The sequence below is a fragment of the Clarias gariepinus genome, chromosome 5, assembly GCF_024256425.1.
Source record: "Clarias gariepinus isolate MV-2021 ecotype Netherlands chromosome 5, CGAR_prim_01v2, whole genome shotgun sequence".
NCBI classification, from domain to species: domain Eukaryota; kingdom Metazoa; phylum Chordata; class Actinopteri; order Siluriformes; family Clariidae; genus Clarias; species Clarias gariepinus.
Window position 1 is genome coordinate 41,067,501 of NC_071104.1, and position 26,069 is coordinate 41,093,569.

A 26,069-nucleotide genomic window follows, 5' to 3' on the forward strand; every position below is an offset into this window, starting at 1 on the left:
TGGCCGAGCGTTAAACACAAGCGCACGCCGACAGATAAACCACCCTGTTCCACATCTCATTACCTTCACACGGGTGTGTTTAGTGAACAACCTCCTATTGTAGGAGACCTGAGTCACGCAGCGTGAACTCCTGAGATACGGCAGTATTAATCGATATCAAGCGTATAAGCATAATTCTGCTCAATCGCACAGTGGGAGGAGTAGAGAGTTTCAGCTCGTTGTTACATCATCAGCTGCTCTTCTGGTTTTGTACATCACACATCAGAAGCAGAGACTGAGAGATACACAACCTCACGAAGAAGTGAGCTCACACACGGCTTTGGCTCGCTAATCGACCCTCATTCAGACCATTATTTTAAAAATAATAAAAAAAAAAAAATAACTAGTTGAATAAGGAATAAAACACCGAGCAGCTTTAATCAGTCATTCTCTCACCAGCCTCATTTCATCACTTTCTTGGAATTAAAGAGTAAACCTCTCTGTCCTGAGGATCTTACTGCACTGATATTCCATACAGGTTACAGAAACATCTCCTTAAAGAAACCCTTACTATATCAATGATTTGTTTGATCAGTTTATTGATGTGAAAACGATAACATAGAGCGAGTGCATGAATTTAAACCTGCACTACTGTCAAAGCTGCTGTTACAGAGAATAAATCAACCGCACCTGTCCAATCACACAGTGTCATTTATTAAAAAAGAATATCAGGCCAAGGTTAGGTCATGTTTTGATGGTCACTTGATAGAACTAAACCTGGAAGCTCTCCATCTGTCTCCACCCATCTCCATCTACCTACACCAATCTCTGCTTGTCTCCACCATATTTGCTAGTCTCCTGTTGTTTCCACCTGTCTCCATTTGTCTCTGCTTGTGCCCACTTCTCTCCAACTGTCTCAGCTTATCTCTGTCTGTCTCCTACTATCTCCACCTTTCTCTGCTTATCTTTACTTGCTTCTGCCTGTCTCCACTCATCTCCAACTGTCTCCACTTGCCTCCACTTCTCTTTAATTGTCTCTACCTGTCTCTGCTTCTCTCCGTCTGTGTCCGCTTGTCTTCACCAGCCTTTGCTTGTCTCATGGAAATCCTGGGGTTTAAGTTCCTGACAAAAGGGGTGCACAAGGCACAAGTGCAAACTCAGTGCCAGTCCCAAAGCATGATAAAAAGGGAAGGGCATAAAACATGGGTCCTTCCCTTTAGATCTGCTGTAGAGAATCTGTAAACATGTATGTAAACTGTAAAATAAATACTGGCTATCCTATTAACTATGTTCCCGGGGTTTGAATTCCTGCAAGGTAGGAGGAAGACAACAGTAATGAATGTTGGTTAGAAAAATCTCCTGCAAACTTTTTTTCTACACATGCTAGATTTGTCTCTTTGTTTTGAAATATTCATAAAGGAAACAGTGTTAGTCCTTACTGACTAATCTTAAGACACTTCGGAATGATTGGAATAATTAATGAATTACACAAATTACTCTCACTCACTCTCACTCAACTTCTATACCACTTTATCCTGTATTCATGGTCATGGGGACCTGGAGCCTATTCCAGGAGGCTTAGGGCACAAGGCGGGGTACACCTTGGACAGGGTGCCAATCCATTACCGGGCACACACACACTCCCTACAGGCAATTTGGGAATGCCAATTAATCTATCTTATATGTCTTTGGACCGTGGGAGGAAACCCACCAAGCACAGGGAGAACATGCAAACTCCACACACACACAGAGATGGGAATCAAACCTGTACCCTGGAGGTGCGAGGCAACAGTGCTAACCACTACACCACCATGCCGCCTTACACAAATTAATTAATTGGAAAAATATAAATAAAAATCTCTATGATAGTTATTGAAAATGGAGTGAGCAGGTTAAGTATGTTTAGTCTGTTAACAGTCAGGTGAAAATCAGCTGTATAAATGACTTACTTCACAGTAGTTCTGTTCATGGTTAAGCTTACTGAACTCACAGTAACAGTTATATACCCCAAAGCCATTAACACTCTCTGTGATTACCTAACATTCTTCATTTAGATTCTTAGCATCTCTTAACTTATTTGATCAGATCTCATACATTTACATTTACATTTAGGCATTTGGCAGACGCTCTTATCCAGAGTGACTAACCTCTCATACAGGATGTGACAGGAGAAGATGAAATCATGAGAATTTTTTTTTTTTTTTTTTGGGGGGGGGGATTTTGCGCTTCTTTTAGCTAGAGCAAACTGTGACAATTTCTTAAGCGGTCTCGCTTTTCATAAGCATGTATTTTATAAGCGTTTAAAGGCTGTTCTTTATGAGTCACACTCATCCTCACTTCTCTTCCAGGTCAGATTCGAACGCGATCATCGGGCTGTCCAAGCACATTGAGCCCATCCTGAATGCCAACACGGTGTGTCTAACACTCCCAGGACTGACGAAGAAGCAGATGGATATGTGCATGAGAAACCCAGATGTCACAGCCTCAGCTATCCAGGGCATCCAGATCGCCATTCATGAGTGCCAGCACCAGTTCAGGGGGCATCGCTGGAATTGCTCGAGCCTTGAGACACGAAACAAGATTCCCTACGAGAGCATCGTCTTTAGCCGAGGTGAGAAATAGAAGAACGTCTGTAAAGGCACAAGCGGGTCCTGACCTGACTCATTGTTGCATTTGGGGTTAAAACCTACAAGCTTAACGCCTATTTGGACAGGTTTAGTTTTACATGTGTATATGATTCATGTAATTATTCACATAGTGTTTCAGTAGAATTAGCCCTGGGTTATAGAGATCCCATCTGTACTGACATGTTGTGAAAGATTGCGGTGTGTCCTGTGAGAGAAGAGTTTTGTTTTTTTAATGTAAAGAAACTCTGTGAGGAGCAAAATGAAACAGAGTTTAAAATGCAGAACAATCAAATATAGATTATATAAGGATCAGCCACGCCCTGTACAACAAGCAGGTATAATAAAGATAAAAGCAATAGGTTTATTTAAGGAAGTGTGTGTGTGTGTGTGTGTGTGTGTGTGTGTGTGTATGTGTGTTTGTGTGGTACACATGAAATCGATACGGAATACTTTAAACATTACTCATGGCACATGTGTCTGGAAATCCAATCCCATCTGTATACTCTAACTGATCTACCTGATCTACCTTATAAAGCACTGGTGTTCAGGATGAGCTCCTAAACCATCCTGAAGAGCTGTTCTCCACAAGTCTAAAGATCTTTTTACTGTAAACTTGGTGTTGTGATGTTGTGAAAGTGACCCGTCTGACTCATTCAGTTCACTCAGCCTTTTGGGAAACCGACGAGGAACCTGAGCCGAGCAGTGAAACATCTTCAAGTTTACAAGTCCAGTCACTTTGACTTCCTTCTGCCAGACATGAGCTCACCCAGTGTAGGATGATTAATGTGGTCACTGCCTCGCCATCCTGCTCCTCATCAAAGTCTCTAGTGTCACTAGATGCATAAAAACTGTCATGGCCAGACATGTTAGTGTAAGTTTTTATTGTTGTCCTCTGAAGATGTAGAATAGACTATTGTTGTGGTCATGTTGTGCATGACATCAGATTTCATCAGGATTATGAACAGAAGAAAGAAAAATCAGGACAAACCAGCTCTGGTCAAGCTGATCACCTTAAATTGATAGAAACATTTAAAACACTGAGAATTATACAGCAAAATAAATTTACACAACATAACTTATATATGTTGTAGGTATAATGATATCCATAGATTACGGGTCTAGTATGTTCCCTAGGGGTGAGGGTTTCAGAAAAAGAAAGCTAACGTAAAAATATTACAGATTAGCAGAAGCTCCATCTTGGTATTAACTATAGACGTATATAAGAATATATAAGAATATATAAGAATCCCACTTTTAGTAAAAGCACATCAGTACACAACTCGATTAGAGTCAGATCGGAATCCCAGCTCAAGTCCTAATGCGACTCGTGCTCCGACTCATGAAGATGGTGGAAAAACCTCACAAATGACGCGTGTAGATATCAGAGCCTTGCCTCTGACTCATTGAGTTAGGAGTGATGTTGATGGAGATGAGCTTCCATGCGGTGCTCTTAGCTTCAGCTCAATCGCTTGTTCACTCCCACATGAGAGCATTTTAAAAATCTTTAGATGGTGAGATCTGATTCAAATTTGATAGTTATATTGGTTCGAATTCGTTAATTTTTTATCCTTAACACTCCACTAAAGAAAAATGGAACATTGCTAGACAGGTAACTAAGTAAATACTTTTAAACCCGAAGCTGTAGAGTCTCCAGAATCAGGTCATGTCTCACAATAGAGAAGTTTAACAAGCTAGCATAACTAGCTAATCTGAAGAGAGAAGATTTACTTACTTAGAAGGGCATAAACTAGCAGCAAAACCCCGCCGGTTTGAATGGAGCCTCTATACAGCTGGTGTTCTTGGGCCAGGAAAGGAGTGTATCAGTACTGTGTAACTTTGTGTTTGTATACTTCTGTGTTTGTATCCTTCTGTGTGTGTGTGCTGTAAATTCACTCTCAGCACTTTCCCAACCCTCAGTGGATGGCACCATACACCCGTTTAGTTGATTCCCTGTAACCTAGAGTGACATCTTCTATCAAACTTTAATTCATTTTCCCACTTCCTGTGTCTTCAGTGCAGCCACCCACGCCTTGCCGTGCCTCCTCGAACCTTGCACTCTAAATTATCTGCTTGATTGGTTTGTTCCTTGTCATCTCCATAGGGAGCCTAAAACAGCTTTTCCATGTCCTTCTTAGTGTCCTGGTCTTAAGTGGCATCCATCCTTCGGCCCCCGAGGAATAGTGGCACAGAAAAGATCATGTTCGAAACCATTTGTGTGGGGGGGTGGGAGGTGTTGGTGGGGTGGATGTGTGTTCAGATTTTTTTTGTGTGTGTTGTGTGAAGAAGTTTGAGATAATAACCAAATGTCGTTCAAGTATTTCGTACCAAATCCTCTCCCTGAGGGCGCACGTGGTTCTACACGCACTTTCCTAAATGCAGCACATACCACAGGCTGACGGCTTCGCACCTTATAGCTATTACATTCATTAGTCACAAGTTACACACAGACAAAACAGGACACGGAGGCGAAAAGCCACTACTGAATAGGACAAGTCCCAATCTGCATGCAGCATGCTTTCTGACTGATGCCGAGCCGAGGCTGACGGCACAGAACTCCGACGCTTTCTACAGAGCAATACACATTAATGTGTGCACAAGGGTTACAAAAAGCATGCTCGATCAGCCACGACATGTTCAGCATGAGGAGTCAGTGCTCCATTTTTGCACACTTACCGAGGCTAATGTAGTTAACATGTCCCATTAGGCAAGATAATGAATTAGGGAAGACTTGAGCACATGCACCAGTCTGGAACCTTAGAGTTGTGTGTTTCTGCACTGTATGCGTCTCATGTTTGACAAACATCACTTGTTTCCTAATAAAGAGCTTTGTTTACTCAGGTTAATAAAATTAATTTAATGATCATTTAAGTCAGACACACATGCCCAAAAAAAAAAAAAATCAAGAAGGGGGCAAATACATTTTTACGACACTATACTGTATATATATATTCCATCTCCATTTCTTCCATCATCTCCCCACTTGTTCTTTAACGAGTTTTCATCATGTCGCATACCACACGAGTGTGTAGACAACCCGCGTCGGGTTACGGATGACGCAATGGTCACGTACTTAATCCGATCTAAATCTGACTTCAGATCACCTCTGTACTGTATGTATCCAGAGAAGGACCAGCTAAAGCTGGATTCTGCTTCATGATGGTTGGAGCTACACATGCTGCTCCTGAGCTCCCAGTGATCCAGACCTCATCTGCCCTCTTCACCTGCTGACTCGTCCCTGTGCTGAACTGGCCTTCTACTTCTGCTATATTAAACTTTCAGCTGCATAACACACATGATATTATATAATTTCTATCTTATATAGAATATGAGGATGAGGATGGGTTCCCTGTTGAGTCTGGTTCCTCTCAAGGTTTCTTCCTATTGCCATCTCAGGGAGTTTTTCCTTGCCACAGTCGACTTCATCCTTGGCTCGCTCATCAGAAACAATCTCATTATTATCTAGACACATTTTATTCACACATACTGAACACAATTCCATAAATTTTCTTTTCAATTTTTTTTTTTCATTTTTGGGAAGCTGCTTTGAGACAATGATCATTGTTAAAAGCGCTATATAAATATTAAATTGTATTGGATGTGGTTTAGATCAGATTTAGGTATTTTACTAGTCACATTACTTCTGATTCCATAAATCTGATTCCAAACTAAAGAAGCCAAAACTCTGAATCGGGCTGGCAGTCTAAACGAGGCCTGGCTGTGCAGCTAAATCAGTACTGAATCACAGCTCAGTGAACAAACAAGACTGTCGGGATGTTGTTTATTTATTATGTGTGTCATATGTTGACCAAAAAATACTGTTGAGAAATCTAAATCCTTTATTGAGAATTTCCCTCCAGGCCAAAGTGCCAGGCTATGAAAGAAAAGTAAAGCTAATTTGGGGTATGACCACACCTAGCATTAATTAGCCGTGACTGTGAAGTGTTGGAGAAAACAATAAGGCTTATGCAGTTTTTATGTTTATTTTTTTTTTGCTGTTTGATGACATAGAAGTTGTTCCTCACATTTTCCTTTATTGCTGCTGCGAGGAAATTGATACAGGGGTAGCTGCAGATTGGAGTAATGGGCGTGTCGAAAGGTTGGGGCGTGCCAAAAGGTCTTTATGATTGGTTGCGCAAGTTGCCTGTTTAAAGGCTAATATTAAACGCTGTTGTTCTTTCTAATGCGTTTAAGTAATGCAGCCAACATAATCCTCCATAATTCCATTCTTTTCCTGTAAAATAACGATATTAAAAATATTCCTTCCTAAACATTCTACTGCATTGCCACGATGTTACTGACGTCATCCTCACGCGTTTGAGTCATGGTCATGGCTAGAAGGGATATATAGCTCTGACCGGAAACTAACAATGAAATGAATTGTTATACCTATTGGATAATCTTTCATGTCTAAAACTAATCCTTTCTGTAAAACAAAAAGTTTTATTGTTGTATAGTGAGAGAAAAAAAACGTTAGATTGATGTGCGCATGCCCAATAGAGCTCGAGCTGTATTCCTTCTAGCCTTAACTGTATTAAACACATAATCAAAATCAAATTACAATTATTTAAAAAAAATATAAGACCACAAGCTGTTTATACAATTTTTTGATGTAATTTTAATATTTTTGGATCTCCAAGCCTTTCCCCCCTGCCAAGTTCTTCCATGCTAAAATAAAGGTACTTACATATAAATAGGATTACCGCTGATTGGCCAACGTAGAAGCTCCATTCACCAATAAGAAACCTTTCGGCACGCCCCTACCTTTCAACACGCCCCTACCTTTCGGCACGCTGATTGGCCAACGCAAAAGCTCCATTCACCCACCAGTTTCTTTCGACATGCCCTCTACCCTTCAGCACGCCCAGACGCCTATTGCTCCAGCCTGCAGTTATTCCTACTTGAAGAAATTGGCAAGATCTGTTTTGTTTGTTTGTTTGTTTGTTTGTTTGTTTTAAAGAAAAAAAAACAAAAGAAAGATGCATGCATGTACTGTAAGTCCTTTATTCAGTTAAATGCTTGTGGCCAGCAGAGGGCTCTCCTGATGGCTTCGGTTTAATGCATCACTCCACAGATAGCGCAACTGAAGCTAGCTAGATAGATTATAGCTTTCTAGCTAGCTTATTAATCGTACATTACTACTATGTGCTATGCAGTGAATTAGCTGCTACGATTTATTTTTAATTAAATAGATATCAATAGTGAATAAACGTGCACAGTGTGAGAAGTTTCAATGTTCTTTTTAAGTTAAAATCCTGCTGAATAAAATAAGTGCAAAGCATTTTATAAAAGATAAAAACCGGATGCTAAAAACAGTGCTGCTAGTGCAGATTGCTCGATCTTCTCATGCTCTAAAGACCCGATGGACGCTGGAGATTTAGGAACACCAACCTACCACTGAAACACACATTATCCTCACATCTAGGCGAGTGTTTCTCATTCCGCAAGTTCAAAAATAAGTGTTTTACGTGCGGCGGTGGCGGCTCTTTCCCTCTTTCCCTTGTTAAAAGCCTTTGATTCCCGCAGGCCTAAGGAACTGTAGCCTATTTAGCCTTAAGTCGCTCTTTCATGTCCTGCTTTATTCTCCATCTGCCCTTGAAAGTGATTTAGGAAGCCGAGTAGCTTTTATGAGCTCTAGGTTTATTATTGTTTGAGACCATTAGCTGCTCCCGATCCCCTGTGGTCACCTGTCTCTCTCTCTCCCTCTCTCTCTTTCTCTCTCACCTTGTAAAAGAAAAAAGAAGAAAAGAAAGACATGTTCAGTGCTGTAATGTTTCACTACCGTGTCTGGAGGAATGTCTTTAATTAAATGTGAAAGCCATAAAGTAGAAATGTGGTGCCATTTGTTTTCCATTGATACAGAGTTTACCAAACTATACAGAAAATAAAGGTAACAGACATTTTAAACTCAACAGCACATGTCAGGATATCAAATAAACAACTTTAATTACTTTTAAAAAGGCATTTACATTATTTTTGCTCATGTTATAGCAGCTATAAACGCTCGTTCCCCCCACAGCCTCTCTCTGTTCTCTCTCTTCAAGTTAAAATAAGAAAAATATGTTTCTCGTGTTACTGAGAAACAGCAAAGAAGCGTAAACTCCTCTGTCCTGAACATGTCAGAAAAGCTTACATACAGCTTTTGACTTTTACAAAGCTCTGACACTGGAGACTCCCTCCCCTAGTGCTACATAAACACATTCACAGTATGAAAGATTACACATGGTTTTTAATCTGTTACTGCATAACGTGTGATGTAGGCTACACATCCCTGTGAATGAGCTGTTACTATAGAAATATGGAACGTATCTGAGCGAGGGCACTGCTGTGAGAGCTGCTTAGAGACCTTTTGTCCAATCGGAGCGCAGAACGCAACAGAGAAGAATGAGAAGATTGTGAGTTTAAAACCCAAAATTGCAAGAGATATTTAACAGCTATTGAACTTCTCTATAGTCCTTATCCTATACAGGGTCCTAGGTGACTTGGGGCACTAGGTGGTTACCCAGTTGCCAGTTAGACAGATCTGCATGTCTTTACACTATGGAAAGAAACCAGAGCATACTAGATGGGAACCAACTAAGCACAGAGAGACCATGCAAACTCCACACACACATACCCAAGGCAGGACTCCACCCCTTAACCCTGGAGGTGCAAGGACACAGTGCTAACTTCTACACCACTCCCTGATTATCTTTTGGGGAAAAAAATTAACTTCCTGCAAAAATGTCAAGTGATATGATGATGAATTTTGATAAGAATTTCTGTACTGTTTGAGTCCTGCGTGTGTTATTGTCTCTTCTCTCTTTTTGTGTTTGTCCACATCAGGGTTCAGGGAGAGTGCGTTTGCATATGCTATCGCCGCGGCAGGCGTGCTACACTCTGTCTCAAATGCCTGCTCCATGGGGAAACTGAAGGCGTGTGGCTGTGACGAGAAACGGCGCGGAAACGAAGAAGTCTTCCGCCAGAAACTGAACCGACTGCAGCTGGAAGCCATCCACCGAGGCAAGGGCATGGTGCACGGTGTAATGGAGGAGCGAGGGGGTGTCCTGGAGGACCATGGGGTTGCCAAAGGGGGTGGAGCCATGGAGGAGTGGGAGTGGGGGGGTTGCAGTCCTAATGTGGAGTTCGGGGAGAAGTTCTCTAAAGACTTCCTGGACTCGAGAGAGACCTACAGAGATATACACGCCCGGATGCGACTGCACAACAACCGTGTTGGACGACAGGTGTGTAAACATGTATTGATTTATACCCCTTTTATGTAATATAGCGAAAGGTGAAATTCTTGCCATAAACAAAAAGGGAAAAAAGATTGATTGGTTTGTGAAGCGATGTGTGCTTCATGTTCACAGTAGGGATTTGATCAGAACACTGAATAGACCATTCCAAATGATGTTGTTGTTGATTGGATTCAGGCTTTGTGTCGTTATCATGCTGAAAGGTGAATTTTTTTATCATCTTCAGGGGTTTAACAGAGGTCCTCAGGGTTTCCAAGCTTAAGCATGGCAGCTTCATAACCCCATGCTGCCACCAGCATGCTTTAACATAGACATAGTGTTCTTCAGGCAATCAGCTGTATTGTATGTGCACCAAACATTGCAAAGCCCTACCTAGTTCTCGTTAAGGCAAAGCACATTCTGCCCCCTAGTTAAGGTGATTTAGGTTAGAGTTTAAATGTTTTTTTTTTTTTCGTGAGAATTTTGACAATGTGATTCTGTACATGACTGCACAGCAGGCAGATGAAACCAATTAGATGGCAGGAAAATCCAGCATCATTTTTGCATATGATCATTATTTTCAACATGATCTTAAAGGCAATGGTCTAATTCCTATAGCAGTTGATTTTTTTTCTGACTCAAACGGTTTAGGCTCTGGGTTACTGATCAGTAGGTTTTGTGTTCAAATCCCGGCACTTTATCCTCTCTGCTCCAGGGGGCGCTGTATCATGGCTGACTCCCCACTCTGACCTGCAACACGGGGATGTTTTTCCAAAGTGTCTAAATTTTAGCAAATCAACTGATCCCTTGACTTACTGCTGTCACAGAACTCAAACACTTTCAGGTGGACTGCGCTGACTGTGTAAAAATCTTGTTACAAAGTAAGAGACACCCAATGAAGTCTGTACATCTATAGATTTATATTACAGGTTCGTATCTATGGTGTTTTGACAAAATAAAAAATTTACCCTTGTTGGAGAACGTTAGATACAATTTTTTCAGCCATCGTCTGTGTTTATTATTAGTCTTCTATTATTATTGCATCTTCTGTGCAATTTGCTGTAAATTAACTGTTACCATGGAAACTATAACATGTTAGAGCAAGCATGTTAATATAAACTTATTGCGCTGTGAGCATTAAATGTGTAATTATATAAGATCTCTAACAGACCACTGTGCTGGAAAGATTTGTGAGAGTAATAACCACTGCTTAACTCTGAGTCACCTGTCCCATTATAACCAGGTGTGCTATCAGGTTATTATACCTTTTATTTTCCCGTAAATGGTTCTCTTTGTTCTTTACTTACATTTTGTTGGTTGCTGCGTCACATACTGTAAAAGCTGACAAAGAAAAGATCAGGCGTGATTTATGGTATTTATTTTGGTTTCATTTGTCTCCCTCATGGAACCTGGATTTTTGTAAAAAGTTTATTTCTAATTTCAAAGGAAGCATGTGTGCATATTTAGCTGCAGAATTGTCTGATACACTTTATGCAAATGTGGGTGTGTTTAAGGTCTTGTATGCAAATGTAGGTCTTGTATGGGAAAATGGTCATATAAGAATGGAAGGTGGATCAGCCGTCTGGTCTTTTCATTGTGTGTAAAAATGATGTATTAATGATAAGCACTTCTTTATTCCCCCCCTCTCTCTCTCACACACACACACACACACACACACACACACTTTTTGATCTGACTTTGATGCTCAGATTACGTGGCCATTAAACACACGGTGTGTGAGGGTCGACTATACTGTCATTTTGTGCTTCAGGTTAGTTTTATCTAAAGGACAGAGACTTGTAACAGAGTGTAAATGATCAGGAAGGGTTTGGTCTCTCTCTCTCTCTCTCACACACACACACACACACACATCTTATCTTTGCTTGATTACTTGCAGCACATGTCTGTTTCATCTGCACTGAAAACCCCCTTAGCCGCTTTAACCAGTAGCAACACATTCACAATTACAGGCTTAGGCTAAAGCAAACATCTGCATTCTCCCCAACACACTCACACACACACACACACACAGTAGGATGGGATTTGGAATGTATTAGTGCATGCTGCTCCTTGCCGTGTCCTTGTTGGTGGGGATCTGCAGAAGATGTCGGGGATTCGAGTACAGTTGCTGCACCACAGTTACACTACTGAGTGGAGTTAGCATTAGAGTGAGCACTCTAACGAGTTCCACCAGGACTATAACATCTGTTTTATAGCCTGGAGTATAACATATGGTACACATCTGTTCTATAGTGTATCCACCTGGCCAGTTACACACACATGCGTTCGATAATGTATCCACCCAGACTTATACATTCACCCTATAACGGATCCTTTCTATAAGTTATCCACCCAGACTCCAGGTAGATACGCTATAGAATGGTCCTATACTATAATGACTATAATGTATACATTTATTCTATAGCGTATTTACATGACTATAGTGTGTCACATATCAAATATCATCATACTGATGGCATATCAATTTAGATAACATATTCTTTTACATTTTTCTAACCTATGATAATATGGGCTATAACTTATCCACCTGGGCTAAGACCCATCGATCCAAAACATGTCACATCAATCAGGACTGTAACACATTAAACTGGGCTATTGATCAGGAATCTACTGTATATAAATAAGCAAAAGCTTTTGTCTGTACATCGGCCAGAACTCGCTCTTTCAATAGCATTATGTTTCATACACTGGAGGACCAGAAACCAGACCAAAAACGTTTTTGTCAGATTTTGTTGCACATTCACGCAAAACTGCCTGGACAGAATTTACTGAATCTCCTGCAGTCCTTAGATCTCTGCCTGAAGTTTAATCTGCACCATCAGTGAATCTAAATGTGGAGTAAAAGTGATGTTATGAACAGTTATGTGTGGGATTTAATAATCTACTGTAAAATAATCTACTAATGCGCTACTGTCTCAATGTAAACAAACACCTGCACCAATAGATATTAATTAGAAAAGATAAAGTGAATATTTTTACTGGGATTAGTTCATATGTGCTGGAGAATCCCATGGACATTTATCGAAAGACATTGTTTGTAATTCGATTGTGACAGTTGAGAGTTTAGCTGATTTAATATTGCTCTACATCAGTGCTTGTCCTATATTATGAAGTAAGAGTGTGATGATGAGAAACGGTATGATATGAGTGTCAGATTACATTTTACAGGATATAATGGAGACGTGGTGTGTCTGTGCTTCACTCGCACCCACTGTGGGAAACAGCGTATTGTTTGCTGCTTCCCTCCTGCGTAATTTCTCCCTGTATCAGTCCATCAGTCCATTTCTGCTCCACTTGATTGTTCAGACAAAACACACAGGAGATAATGGGGTGGCTTTTCTTCTGAACTGGCCGGTCATCCACTCCGGACACTCAATGAGCCATGAAACCATTTCCTTATGCACAAACACTCCAGTACACGTCGCTGTTTATGTATCAGTCATCACGGTACGGTCAACACTGCTCTCGTATTGTGAGCGCTAAGTCAATGAGCATCATGCAAATAGAAAAGCTGTATAACTTAAAAGGGAAGTTGTAAAATAGAAAAATCTATAAATAAACCACACACAATAGATGCTGTGATTGTGTTGCTCATCCACTCTGGAAAAAATGAGCCATGATGCCTTTTTCCCTTTGAAAACTCAAAAACAAACACACTGGGCGGATCATGTTGATGTTCGCGCTGCAGGTTTTTCTCTCATGTTGATATTCTGGTGAACTGAACATGGTTAGTTTGTTCTGGCACCGTGATATTAAAGTGTGTTTGGCAAAATTGATCAGGTAGCATTTTTAAGGAAATTAGGATTGATGTGGGAATAGTTAACATGGCGTGGAACTATAATAATTACCAACAAAGTCTGAGCAAGTCTGGAAGGTGAACACTCTACAGGGGATTAGCTTTTATACTGTATTTGGCTAAATAATAATAATAATAATTATAATAATAATACTGCTGTTCAAATCATCATAGTGATGATGTAACTACCAGACACATTCTCTGACCCGATCGTACTACGCTCATATTGCACATTTACAATTGGCGATAACCTCTAAATCTGAGCTATAAAATGGCAATCAATTGTCAACTGTCAATCAACAAATCCTTACAGCGTGTTGTTCTAGGCTACAAGGAGTCATTCAGGTTGGTCGAGTATCAATCCGGGTTAAAGTGTATCTCTCTGAGCATAACTGGTTCCTAGCATTTTAGACATAAAGCTAGTAATGTTTGCTTTTTGCAATTTGAAACTTTTTTGCAATGAATAGTTTTGCAATTTGCTTGTGGACCTGAAGCCAATCACGCTGGGTATTTGGTGTAAAAGCAGTTCCATTCCCAGGAACAGACCTCCTCCTTCTCCTCTTCATGAACTTGGTGCACTGTGGTTTACTTCACATGAACTCATGCACGTCATGGTCGGTGCCTAATTTTACTGGTGCAAGATCGTGCAGTAAAACATCTCATACAGTGCTCGTCTCATGACACGCTGCACATAGAGTTCGGCAGATCTCCTTCATGAGAACGATAATTACCACTGTGGAAAGAAATTGCATGCATTTAACATGTGGCACTAGCACTACAGTCAGCGGTTTTAGCATGCCTTAGCATTCATCCTCTTGGCTGAGACGTCACAGGAGTGGCAGGACGTTTAAGGTCATGTTTGAGCATTGTGTATTTCAGAGCGATTGATTGCTGGCTCATCACAACACTCCCTCTGCCAGGTGTGATTACCATGGCTACTGTTTGTGTTGGAAAGAAGATGAAAGAAGCTGGATGCTGTGAGTTTGTTGATACGAGGTGTAGCTGGTGTGATGGTGTTCAGGAACATGGCAGCCGATTTGGCTGAGTGTGATCATGAGAGGAACAATGTGCAACTGAAACACACGGCTGCCAGGAGGTGCGCCTTGGAGGAGCAGGAATACATGCCGCATCACGGATCAGTGCTTAACAAGTTCAGTGTGCTGAAAGGAAGAGCATAAAACTGTCACATCTCTTCGCACCTCACTATCCTGCTGTCGTGATGTCAGATGTTATTGGTTCACCTCCACACAAGACTTATTTCCACTTGTTCTGCAAACTTACCTCCGCAAACTCGCCTCTGCATCGCCACTCTCTAAACTCCCTTTTACGTCACTCCGTAAACTCACCTACACATCGCTCCATAAAACACACCTTCACGTCACTCCGTGAACTCACCTCCATGTTAAACTCACCTCCACGTCACGGCTCCATAAACCCCCCCTCACGTTGTTCTATAAAACTTACCTCCACGTCGCCGCTCTGTAAACTCACCTCCACGTCACTCCATAAAACTCACCTCCACGTTACTCCATAAAACTCACCTCCACGTTACTCCATAAAACTCACCTCCACGTCGCCGCTCTGTAAACTCACCTCCACGTCGCTCCATAAAACTCACCTCCACGTCACTCTATAAAACTTACCTTTACGTCGCCGCTCTGTAAACTCACCTCCACGTCACTCCATAAAACTCACCTCCACGTCGCCGCTCTGTAAACTCACCTTCACGTCGCTGCTCTGTAAACTCACCTCCACGTCACTCCATAAAACTCACCTCCACGTCGCTGCTCTGTAAACTCACCTCCACGTCACTCCATAAAACTCACCTCCACGTCGCTGCTCTGTAAACTCACCTCCACGTCGCCGCTCTGTAAACTCACCTTCACGTCGCTGCTCTGTAAACTCACCTCCACGTCACTCCATAAAACTCACCTCCATGTCGCTGCTCTGTAAACTCACCTCCACGTCACTCCATAAAACTCACCTCCACGTCGCTGCTCTGTAAACTCACCTCCACGTCGCTCCATAAAACTCAACTCCACGTCGCTGCTCTGTAAACTCACCTCCACGTCGCTGCTCTGTAAACTCACCTCCATGTCGCTTCATAAAACTTACCTCCACGTCGCCGCTCTGTAAACTCACCTCCACGTCGCCACTCTGTAAACTCACCTCCACGTCGCCACTCTGTAAACTCACCTCCACGTCGCCGCTCTGTAAACTCACCTCCACGTCGCCGCTCTGTAAACTCACCTCCACGTCGCTGCTCTGTAAACTCACCTCCACGTCGCTTCATAAAACTTACCTTCACGTCGCTGCTCTGTAAACTCACCTCCACGTCGCTTCATAAAACTCACCTCCACGTCGCTGCTTTGTAAACTCACCTCCACGTCGCTGCTCTGTAAACTCACCTCCACGTCGCTCCATAAAACTTACCTTCACGTCGCTGCTCTGTAAACTCACCTCCACGTCGCTCCATAAAACTCACCTCCACGTCGCTGCTCTGTAAACTCACCTATACGTCGCTGCTCTGTAAACTCACCTCCACGTCGCTCCATAAAACTCACCTTCACGTCGCTGCTCTGTAAACTCACCTCCACGTCGCTCAATAAAACTCACCTCCACGTCGCTGCTCTGTAAACTCACCTTCACGTTACTCCATAAAACTCACCTCCACGTCGCTGCTTTGTAAACTCACCTCCACGTCGCTGCTCTGTAAACTCACCTCCACGTCGCTCCATAAAACTCACCTCCACGTCGCCGCTCTGTAAACTCACCTCCACGTCGCTGCTCTGTAAACTCACCTCCACGTCGCTCCATAAAACTTACCTTCACGTCGCTGCTCTGTAAACTCACCTCCACGTCGCTGCTCTGTAAACTCACCTCCACGTCGCTCCATAAAACTTACCTTCACGTCGCTGCTCTGTAAACTCACCTCCACGTCGCTCCATAAAACTTACCTTCACGTCGCTGCTCTGTAAACTCACCTCCATGTCGCTCCATAAAACTCACCTCCACGTCGCTGCTCTGTAAACTCACCTCCACGTCGCCGCTCTGTAAACTCACCTCCATGTCGCTCCATAAAACTCACCTCCACGTCGCTCCATAAAACTCACCTCCATGTCGCTCCATAAAACTCACCTCCACGTCGCTGCTCTGTAAACTCACCTCCACGTCGCCGCTCTGTAAACTCACCTCCATGTCGCTCCATAAAACTCACCTCCACGTCGCTCCATAAAACTCACCTCCACGTCGCTCCATAAAACTCACCTCCACGTCGCTCCATAAAACTCACCTCCACGTCGCTGCTCTGTAAACTCACCTTCACGTCGCTGCTCTGTAAACTCACCTCCACGTCGCTGCTCTGTAAACTCACCTCCACATCGCTGCTCTGTAAACTCACCTCCATGTCGCTCCATAAAACTCACCTCCACGTCGCTGCTCTGTAAACTCACCTCCACGTCGCCGCTCTGTAAACTCACCTTCACGTCGCTGCTCTGTAAACTCACCTCCACGTCACTCCATAAAACTCACCTCCATGTCGCTGCTCTGTAAACTCACCTCCACGTCACTCCATAAAACTCACCTCCACGTCGCTGCTCTGTAAACTCACCTCCACGTCGCTCCATAAAACTCAACTCCACGTCGCTGCTCTGTAAACTCACCTCCACGTCGCTGCTCTGTAAACTCACCTCCATGTCGCTTCATAAAACTTACCTCCACGTCGCCGCTCTGTAAACTCACCTCCACGTCGCCACTCTGTAAACTCACCTCCACGTCGCCACTCTGTAAACTCACCTCCACGTCGCCGCTCTGTAAACTCACCTCCACGTCGCCGCTCTGTAAACTCACCTCCACGTCGCTGCTCTGTAAACTCACCTCCACGTCGCTTCATAAAACTTACCTTCACGTCGCTGCTCTGTAAACTCACCTCCACGTCGCTTCATAAAACTCACCTCCACGTCGCTGCTTTGTAAACTCACCTCCACGTCGCTGCTCTGTAAACTCACCTCCACGTCGCTCCATAAAACTTACCTTCACGTCGCTGCTCTGTAAACTCACCTCCACGTCGCTCCATAAAACTCACCTCCACGTCGCCGCTCTGTAAACTCACCTCCACGTCGCTCCATAAAACTCACCTCCACGTCGCTGCTCTGTAAACTCACCTCCACGTCGCTCCATAAAACTCACCTCCACGTCGCTGCTCTGTAAACTCACCTTCACATCGCTGCTCTGTAAACTCACCTCCATGTCGCTCCATAAAACTTACCTCCACGTCGCCGCTCTGTAAACTCACCTCCACGTCGCCGCTTTGTAAACTCACCTCCACGTCACTCCATAAAACTCACTTCCACGTTGCGGTGTAAACTCATCATTGTCAGGCCTTGGGTCGAAAAGAAATATTATTGTGGTATTATCAAAAATCTTGTGGCCTGGGTGCAGAGGATTGTGGGTAAAAGATGGCAGATGCATGGCAGCTGAGAGACAGACACATGCAGGTGGAGATTAAGCCCCGCCTCTTTGTCAGGAAGGGAGGAATGTGGTGTGGTCGTTGGGGTTAACATGCCTCCTCATGCCCACCCTCTGCTCATCACACCAAACACTCCTGATTACAGCCGCTAACCATTTTACACACACACACACACACACACACACACACACACTTCAAACACAGAGTGAAGTAGAACAGGTTTCATCTTTTTTCAAATGGGGGAAACTTCTAAATGCAGATCAGTGTGTGTGTGTGTGTGTGTGTGTGTGTGTGTGTGTGCAGTACAGGAAGTATTCATTCTTATGAAGCAGCATGTGTACATTAAATCCTAAAACTGAAACATACAGAAGCTCATAAACGTGTATACTAAAGCCTGGGAAGAGAGAGAGAGAGACAGAGAGAGAGAGAGAGAGAGAGAGAGAGAGAGAGTTGAGGTGGTGTGTAGCATGTTGATTGGTACAGAGCAGAAGAACATCTGGACAGATAATTGCAGGAGAGAGGAACCGAGTTTTCTATAAAACAGCACCACACTGAGATCAAACACACCACACTGGGAGCACACTCAGACCACAGGTCACACACACGCACACACACACACACACACACACACACACAGGGAAAAAAAAAAACATGTTTACTGTTACTGTGCATATTGATTTTTTCACTTTTACTTCAATAATATATATATATATATATATATATAAAATAAATAATAATAATAATAATCATAATAATAATCATTAAAAGAAGAAAAGGAAAAGAAGAAGAAGATCCTATAGTGGAGCAGGAGTTTATCTAGAAACATCTAGGCTCCTAACAGTGTGTGTGTGTGTGTGTGTGTGTGTGTGTGTGTGTGTGTGTGTGTGTGTTCGTGTGTGTGTGTGTGTGTGTGTGTGTGTGTGTGTGTGTGTGTGTGTGTGTGTCACTAGCTTGTTCCTTTACCATGGAACTGCTGTTTATCAACTTCACTACGTTGTTGCTTTGATGAAGCAGAGGGGGCATTCATTGAGAAACACCATACACACACAAACACACACACACACACACACACACACACACACACATCAAACACAGTTTGAACACATAACACATGTTGGACCCTGGTGCTTATTCCCTGTACAGTCCACATGAACACCATCACCAGCCCAGTGTGGGCATGTCCCAAACCACAGCAATCTCAGATTCTCAGAACTTCCTGTTTCAGACATCACTTCCTGTGTTGGGCTCCACCCCCCTGAGCCTCCAGGCGCTGTTGTAGGATAAGACTTCCAATCACTTAGGACATGAGCAGGCATGTCCACTTCCGATCCCCCTTAGGGGCTTTTCCCCCATGTCCACTAAAAATAGGGAACTTAAAAACACACCTGTTTTACTTTTATTTAAAAGTCAACATTGTAGCGATGTTCTGAGCGCATTCCCAACCACCCGTGTCCTAACTGCTCCCTTAACCTCCCATATGCCACATCCACACTTACATGCAGTACTTATAATACATCCGCACTTTCCTATAGTCATGTGACACTGGAGCAATCAGAGATTAAAAATGAGGTGTGTGTGTGTGTGTGTGTGTGTGTGTGTGTGTGTGTGTGTGTGTCTGTCAGTATGAGGGTGGCCCTCGCTTCCTTTTGGTAATTGGATCTAAAAGTTTTTAACTCAAGCTGACAGATGAAGGAAGGGAGGACTAGGTGTTGACACACACACACACACACACACACACACACTGCATAGGTTGTGAGGAATGAACACATAATTACTTTAAGAATAAACCAGATTACTTATCAGTTTTTCATTAGCGCAGGTGCAGCTAGCTGTTAACGCATACCAGAGAAAGAAAGAAATCTACTTCCTGTCGAGGTTTTATACAAATCTCACTCTGATTGGTCGCTGTGTGTTGTATTCTGTTTGTGAGAAAAATGTCACCATTTCTTAAAGGTTACATTACTGTACTGCATCAGGCAAAGACAACAACTAGAGAGATCAAGCTGACATGACTGGAACAGGGTTAAGCACCGTTCAAGACATTTAACCCTGGATGAGTGTGATGTGAGATAAAAGCTGTCCAGTAGAAACCAGAGCTATGTTGAATAGTGAAAGTAAAAGCATTTATACACACACACACACACACACACACACACAATGTGATGAGAGCTTACAGGACTGGGACTAAACAGCGGTGTGTTCATAATAAAACTACTTGTTCATGAGACTCACCAGGACTAAAAGTCTTCAGTTTGTTAGGGATCATAAAGACTGGACTTTGGAGTGATGGAGAAAGGTCATGTGACCTGATGAGTCCAGACTGATCCTATTCCAGAGTGATGGGCGTGTCAGGGTGAGAAGGGAAGGACATGAGGCGATGCTCCCATCATGCATAGTGTCCACTGTACAAGCCTCTGGAGACAGTGTTATGATCTGGGGTTGATCAGTTACTCAGGTCTAGACTCAGTAACGTTATGGGGCAATAAAATGAAGTCAGCTGACCACCTGAATGTACTGAATCACCAGAGGATCACATCTATGGAGGTTGACTTCTTGCCTAATTGCACGGACACATCACTATCATGTCCAGTTGACTAGAAATCTAGCTCACCATCTTTTCATCACTCAAATCGAACAGGCATGGATGCTAATTTTTTATTTGAACTATTTTATAGCTCTGTCACTTGCTGCATCCAATAAAACAAAGTTACAAGGATATAATTCAACCTCATTTTGCAATCTATTCTTTCCCAGCACTTAATTGTTGTTCTCTGTCTTCCAGGTGGTGTTGGATCACATGCGACGAAAGTGTAAATGTCACGGCACGTCGGGAAGCTGCCAGTTGAAGACCTGTTGGCAGGTGACTCCTGATTTCCGGCTAGTGGGCTCCCTGCTGAAGGAGCGCTTCAACCTAGCTGCGCTAATCAAAACACACAACCGAAACACAGGCCAAGTAGAGCATGTACCTCAGCATCAGCATCACCATCATCATCACCATCATCATAATCATCACCACCACCCTCCACAGCAAGAGCGGCGACGCAACAACGCCAACGCGCTCGTCTACTTTGAGAAATCTCCGGATTTCTGCGAAAGGGACATTGAGTCAGACTCGGCAGGGACGCAAGGGCGCATCTGCAACAAGACAAGCCAGGGAATGGACAACTGCGAGAGCCTGTGCTGTGGTCGGGGACACAACATCCTGCAGCAGACACGACGGGAACGCTGCAACTGTAAATTCCACTGGTGCTGCTACGTTGTGTGTGAGGAGTGCCGGGTAAATGAGTGGGTCAGTGTCTGCAAGTGACAATAACTAAGACCCGTATAAATGAATCAATAAATATATAATTGCCCAAAGACGGGGAGCGACAAAAGGGCCGAACCATGATGATCAACACAAGACATCGGACATTTTCCCAATGGACTGCCAGCATTCTGTTCTCTGTAGCAGAACAGAACATAAAGAACCACTTGTTGGAGTATAAAAACTGGTGTATGCTGAGTGTAACTCCACCCCTTGTGCCCAGTCTTGCCCACCTGTTCACCCTACTCACAGTACTTCTGCACTGTGTCAATTCAGGAAAAATCAGTTTTAAAAGTAAAACAATAAGACAGTTTGATTAAGATCACTAGAGAGCACTCAGTAACGTCAATAACATTTAACTTATCTATAAAGATCTCGGAGGTGAGATGCTCTCTGGTACTTACTGGACGGAGACAAAAAGACACACCATATTTATCCACTATGCACAGAGCTTTTGGTTCATTCCTAAATGTTTATACAGTATGTTTAACGCTTTAGTTTATACGTACCACAAACGTCATGTGGATTACTTTAAGTCACACCTGCAGGAATGTTTGTCAGGAGACAAACATGCAACACACACGCCAGTTTCTTGTAAGGGAAATTTTATTTTTTATAAAGTTTGTCCCGCCACACTTAGTGTTGCCACAGTTAATTACAATGATTAGCATGACAACCTTATTACACGATTTATAAGGAGCTTCTCCACAAAGCTAGCAGTAGTGATGTTTCTCAGGTGCAGTCTGAGAGCAGTGTAAATTCTGTGGTAGCATGCCTACCATAAAAGCCCTTCAAGTTCTTCAAGGGTTCTTTAAGCATTCTTTAGTAACCAGACAAAGTCCCAGTAATGCCACTAGCTAGCTAACAATCCTAGCCAACAATCAAGTACATATAGATGTACTGTTTTAATCCTGAACGTAAATAACGGCAACCCATTCATCACTCAGGACTCAAATGCATTGCTTCTCTGCTACAGGGGAATACTGATGGAGAAATCAAACACACAGCTCCTGACGCTTTATTGGGCAAAAGCGCAAAGCATTCGAGTTTATCCTCCCCTCTGTGTCTGGGAGGTGAACTGTGTCGTCACAGTGGAACTGTTTGCACATACAGAGCAGCTCTGTTCTCAACAACTGACTGACCCCAAATATTCTGCCTCTGCCCGCAATATACATTTCTTTTGTAGGTTTATTTTTTATTATTATTTAAATTTGTATAATGTTTAAGTTTAAATGTATAAGTTATTTTATTATGTGGATAATTTAATATTTGAGCAATTGTAATAATAATAATAATAATAATAATAATAATAAAAACTAAGAATGAAAAAGATCTGGTGAGAGTTGTGATTTTTAGATGACGAGGTGGATGGATAGATGGTATAATGGAGCTATGGATGGATGAAGATAGCTAGATTGATGGATAATTGACAAAGATGCATGAATGGAGATCGAGGTGGAACCTGGAACCAGGATGCATTATGATATAGACAGAGTGATGATCTGGGAGATGTCCTGCTGGGAAACCCCGGGTTCGGGCATTCATAAGTATGTTACTGTGACACGTATCACCTACCTGAACACTGCTACTTATCAGGAAAGTGGATGGATAGATGCATGGATGGAGAAAAGGAATAAATAGCTTATGATAGCTGGAGGAAAATAAGATGAAATGAAAAAATGGGTAAAAAGAATGGATTGATGTATATATGGACAGACAATAAGGGAGACGGCTGCACCATAGGATAAATGGACAGATTGGTGGGTAAACAGATGGATGGATGGATGGATAGTAAATGATTGGTCATGATACTGAATTTAAACATTTCTGCTGAGGACGGCTCCTTCTAGAGAATGTGCCCTACCCTGTATCAGAGTAATTGTGGTAACCTGCTCAGTGATTTAAAAATGATTTGCATAAGATCAGGTAACTGAAAGTTTATATCCTTATCATTAAGCGTGGCTTGTCTTTAATCTCACCACAAAGTTCGAAATGTCATTCCAAAGTCAACACGGTGTTCCCGCCACGGCATTTAGCCCTCACTGTTCCCCAAGGGTGTATCTGTCAATCACATCAGAGCAGATCTGCACGTTCCTAAAACTGCACTGTCTTAAAGTCTAACTTGTTTCTGGGTTGTACATGTTTTTTTTTTTTTTTTTATATCTGTTTAACAATTTTTTTTAGTTATATCCATTCAACAAATAATGAAGTCTTAGATGTATTAAAGTATTTTAAAACATTCGATTGTTAGTATTTAATTTAACCTCTGCATTACTGTGAGAATAAGAATTTTTATTTCTGTTTAAAGACTTACAAAACAAACTTTACAGAAAAAAATATTATCATATAAATGTTAAATGTTATTTAAAAGGATATCCTAAATATGGTTTTATGATAATCATGTAAGAAGGAAATAGTTAAACAGAGATTTATTAAATATTTTAATAAGGTAATTTTATACATTATTAAATGTATATTTTATTCAGTAGTTAGATACTAATTATATTACAGCACATCATACACTACTAATATAGAACATAATATTAAGAAAGAAAGAAAGAAAGAAAGAAAGAAAGAAAGAAAGATGGCTTGGTGGTCCAGGGTTTGATGATCTCATAATGTTCCTGTAGATTTCCAGCAGGTTCTCTGGTTTCCTTCTACAACATACTGGTAGGTCGCCTGACTTTTAGAAATTGCCCCCAAGGTGTAAGTGAGCGTGTAAATAAATGTGTGTGTGTGTGTGTGCGTGTGCGTGTGCATAGTACTCGTGGCGTGCATGTTGCGGCATCCCATGCAGGGTGTATTTCGACCTCACACCCTGTGTTCCTGGATCCACCCCAACCACAAACCCAAGGATTTGAAATAAATACTAAACATTTCTAACATTTCATTTAATTAAAATGACAGTAAAATACTAAATACAATTTTACAGTTGTGTCCTGGCTCGCTGCCCAGGGTGCGCCCCGCCTAGTGCCCTGGGCTCCTGGCTTTATGACCCTGTACGAGATAAACTCTACACAGAATGAATGAAAGTGAGTAAGAGAACTCACAACTGCAAATGTGTGTGTGATCAGAGATGTTATTCAGTGGTTGGACAGTAAACAGGAGTCCTGGTGTCCTGCTCCTGACCCAACAGCAAGCCTCAAACCGTCCACAAATTAAAAACTCCGTCAGGGCAGAGTATTTTCATCTGCACTGTGTGTTTAACTCAGAGAGAGAGAGAAAGAGAGACTGAACTGTGTTCATCCATCAGCCAGAACACAAGTCTCTACAAGTAAAACATACAAAAACACACACACAATACATGAAGTTAGCAGTATTTAATCCTGATTCATTTCAGTTTGTAGATACCAGCTCTGCCCTAGTTTTAAATATGATCAAGTCTAACTCTAGCTGATATAGTTATAAACATTCATGTGTTAATGATCCCTCATGCTCCCAGAGCCGCTCTCTCGCACTCTGAGTCCTGGAATATGGCCGTAATAACCTGGTGATTCAGTACATCCAGGTGGTCAGCTGACTTCATTTTATTGCCCCATAACGTTACTGAGTCTAGACCTGAGTAACTGATCAACCCCAGATCATAACACTGTCTCCAGAGGCTTGTACAGTGGACACTATGCATGATGGGTGCATCGCCTCATGTCCTTCCCTTCTTACCCTGACACGCCCATCACTCTGTAATAGGCTCAGTCTGGACTCATCAGGTCACATGACCTTTTTCCATCATTCCAAAGTCCAATCTTTATGATCCCTAACAAACTGAAGACTTTTAGTTCTGATGAGTCTCAATTACAAGTGGTTTTCTTATAGACACACAGCTGTTTAGTCTCAATCCTGTGAGTTCTTATTACATTGTGTGAGTGTGTGTGTGTGTGTGTGTGTGTGTATGTGTGTGTGTGTGTGTGTGTGTGTGTGTGTGTGTGGTTGTTTGGAAATGCTCTTATTTTCACTATTTACCAGAGCTCAGATTTTAACAAGACAGTACCATGTGACATCATGTGACAATAGTGAGGACTTCATAAACTTTTTTAATAATAAAATTGTAAATATCAGGCATAAAATTGAGGCTTTGAAACCAGACAATATAATTTAATTCAATTCAATTCAATTTTATTTCTATAGTGCTTTTAGCAATTTTCATTGCCGCAAAGCAGCTTTACACAATCAAAAGAATTATTTAAGTTAGTATGAAATGTGAATTTGTATGAATCAAAATGGTCAGTTTGTCCCTGGTGAACAAGCCGAGGGCGACAGTGGCAAGGAAAAACTCCCTGAGATGGTAATAGGAAGAAACCTTGAGAGGAACCAGACTCAACAGGGAACCCATCCTCATCTGGGTGAAACAGAAAGCAGTAAATGATCTGCATTTATACAGTGTGTAGGGTGGGAGGCAGTTCAGCTATAATAGCTGATGTTAATTGATGTTAATATGGAGTCCAGGTAGTTTTTGAAGACCCAGGTAGACTTGTAAGAAGTTCCAGTCCTGAACTATCGAACTGTCAAGTCCCCAGAGACTGCTAATTGATGCAGATGTTAAACTAACTATGTCAGATCGGAACCTAGAATACTTTACTCCCTTTGAAGAGAATAAATTAATTTCACTCATCTCTTCTGCAAATTCATCAACCTGTATATTAGATCCTGTACCGACACATTTTCT

General features: G+C 42.2%; 1 protein-coding gene across 1 annotated transcript in view; it reads left to right on the forward strand.

The window, feature by feature from the left end:
* wnt10a (wingless-type MMTV integration site family, member 10a) overlaps nucleotides 1-22,333 on the forward strand; it is a 27,070-nt gene extending 4,737 nt beyond the window's left edge. The window contains exons 2-4 of the mRNA XM_053497422.1: nucleotides 2,328-2,590; nucleotides 9,429-9,826; nucleotides 20,885-22,333. Coding sequence (XP_053353397.1) covers nucleotides 2,328-2,590; nucleotides 9,429-9,826; nucleotides 20,885-21,409 — 1,186 coding nt within the window. The 3' untranslated portion in view covers nucleotides 21,410-22,333. The remainder of the gene's footprint in view (nucleotides 1-2,327; nucleotides 2,591-9,428; nucleotides 9,827-20,884) is intronic.
* Nucleotides 22,334-26,069: the final 3,736 nt, after the last annotated feature.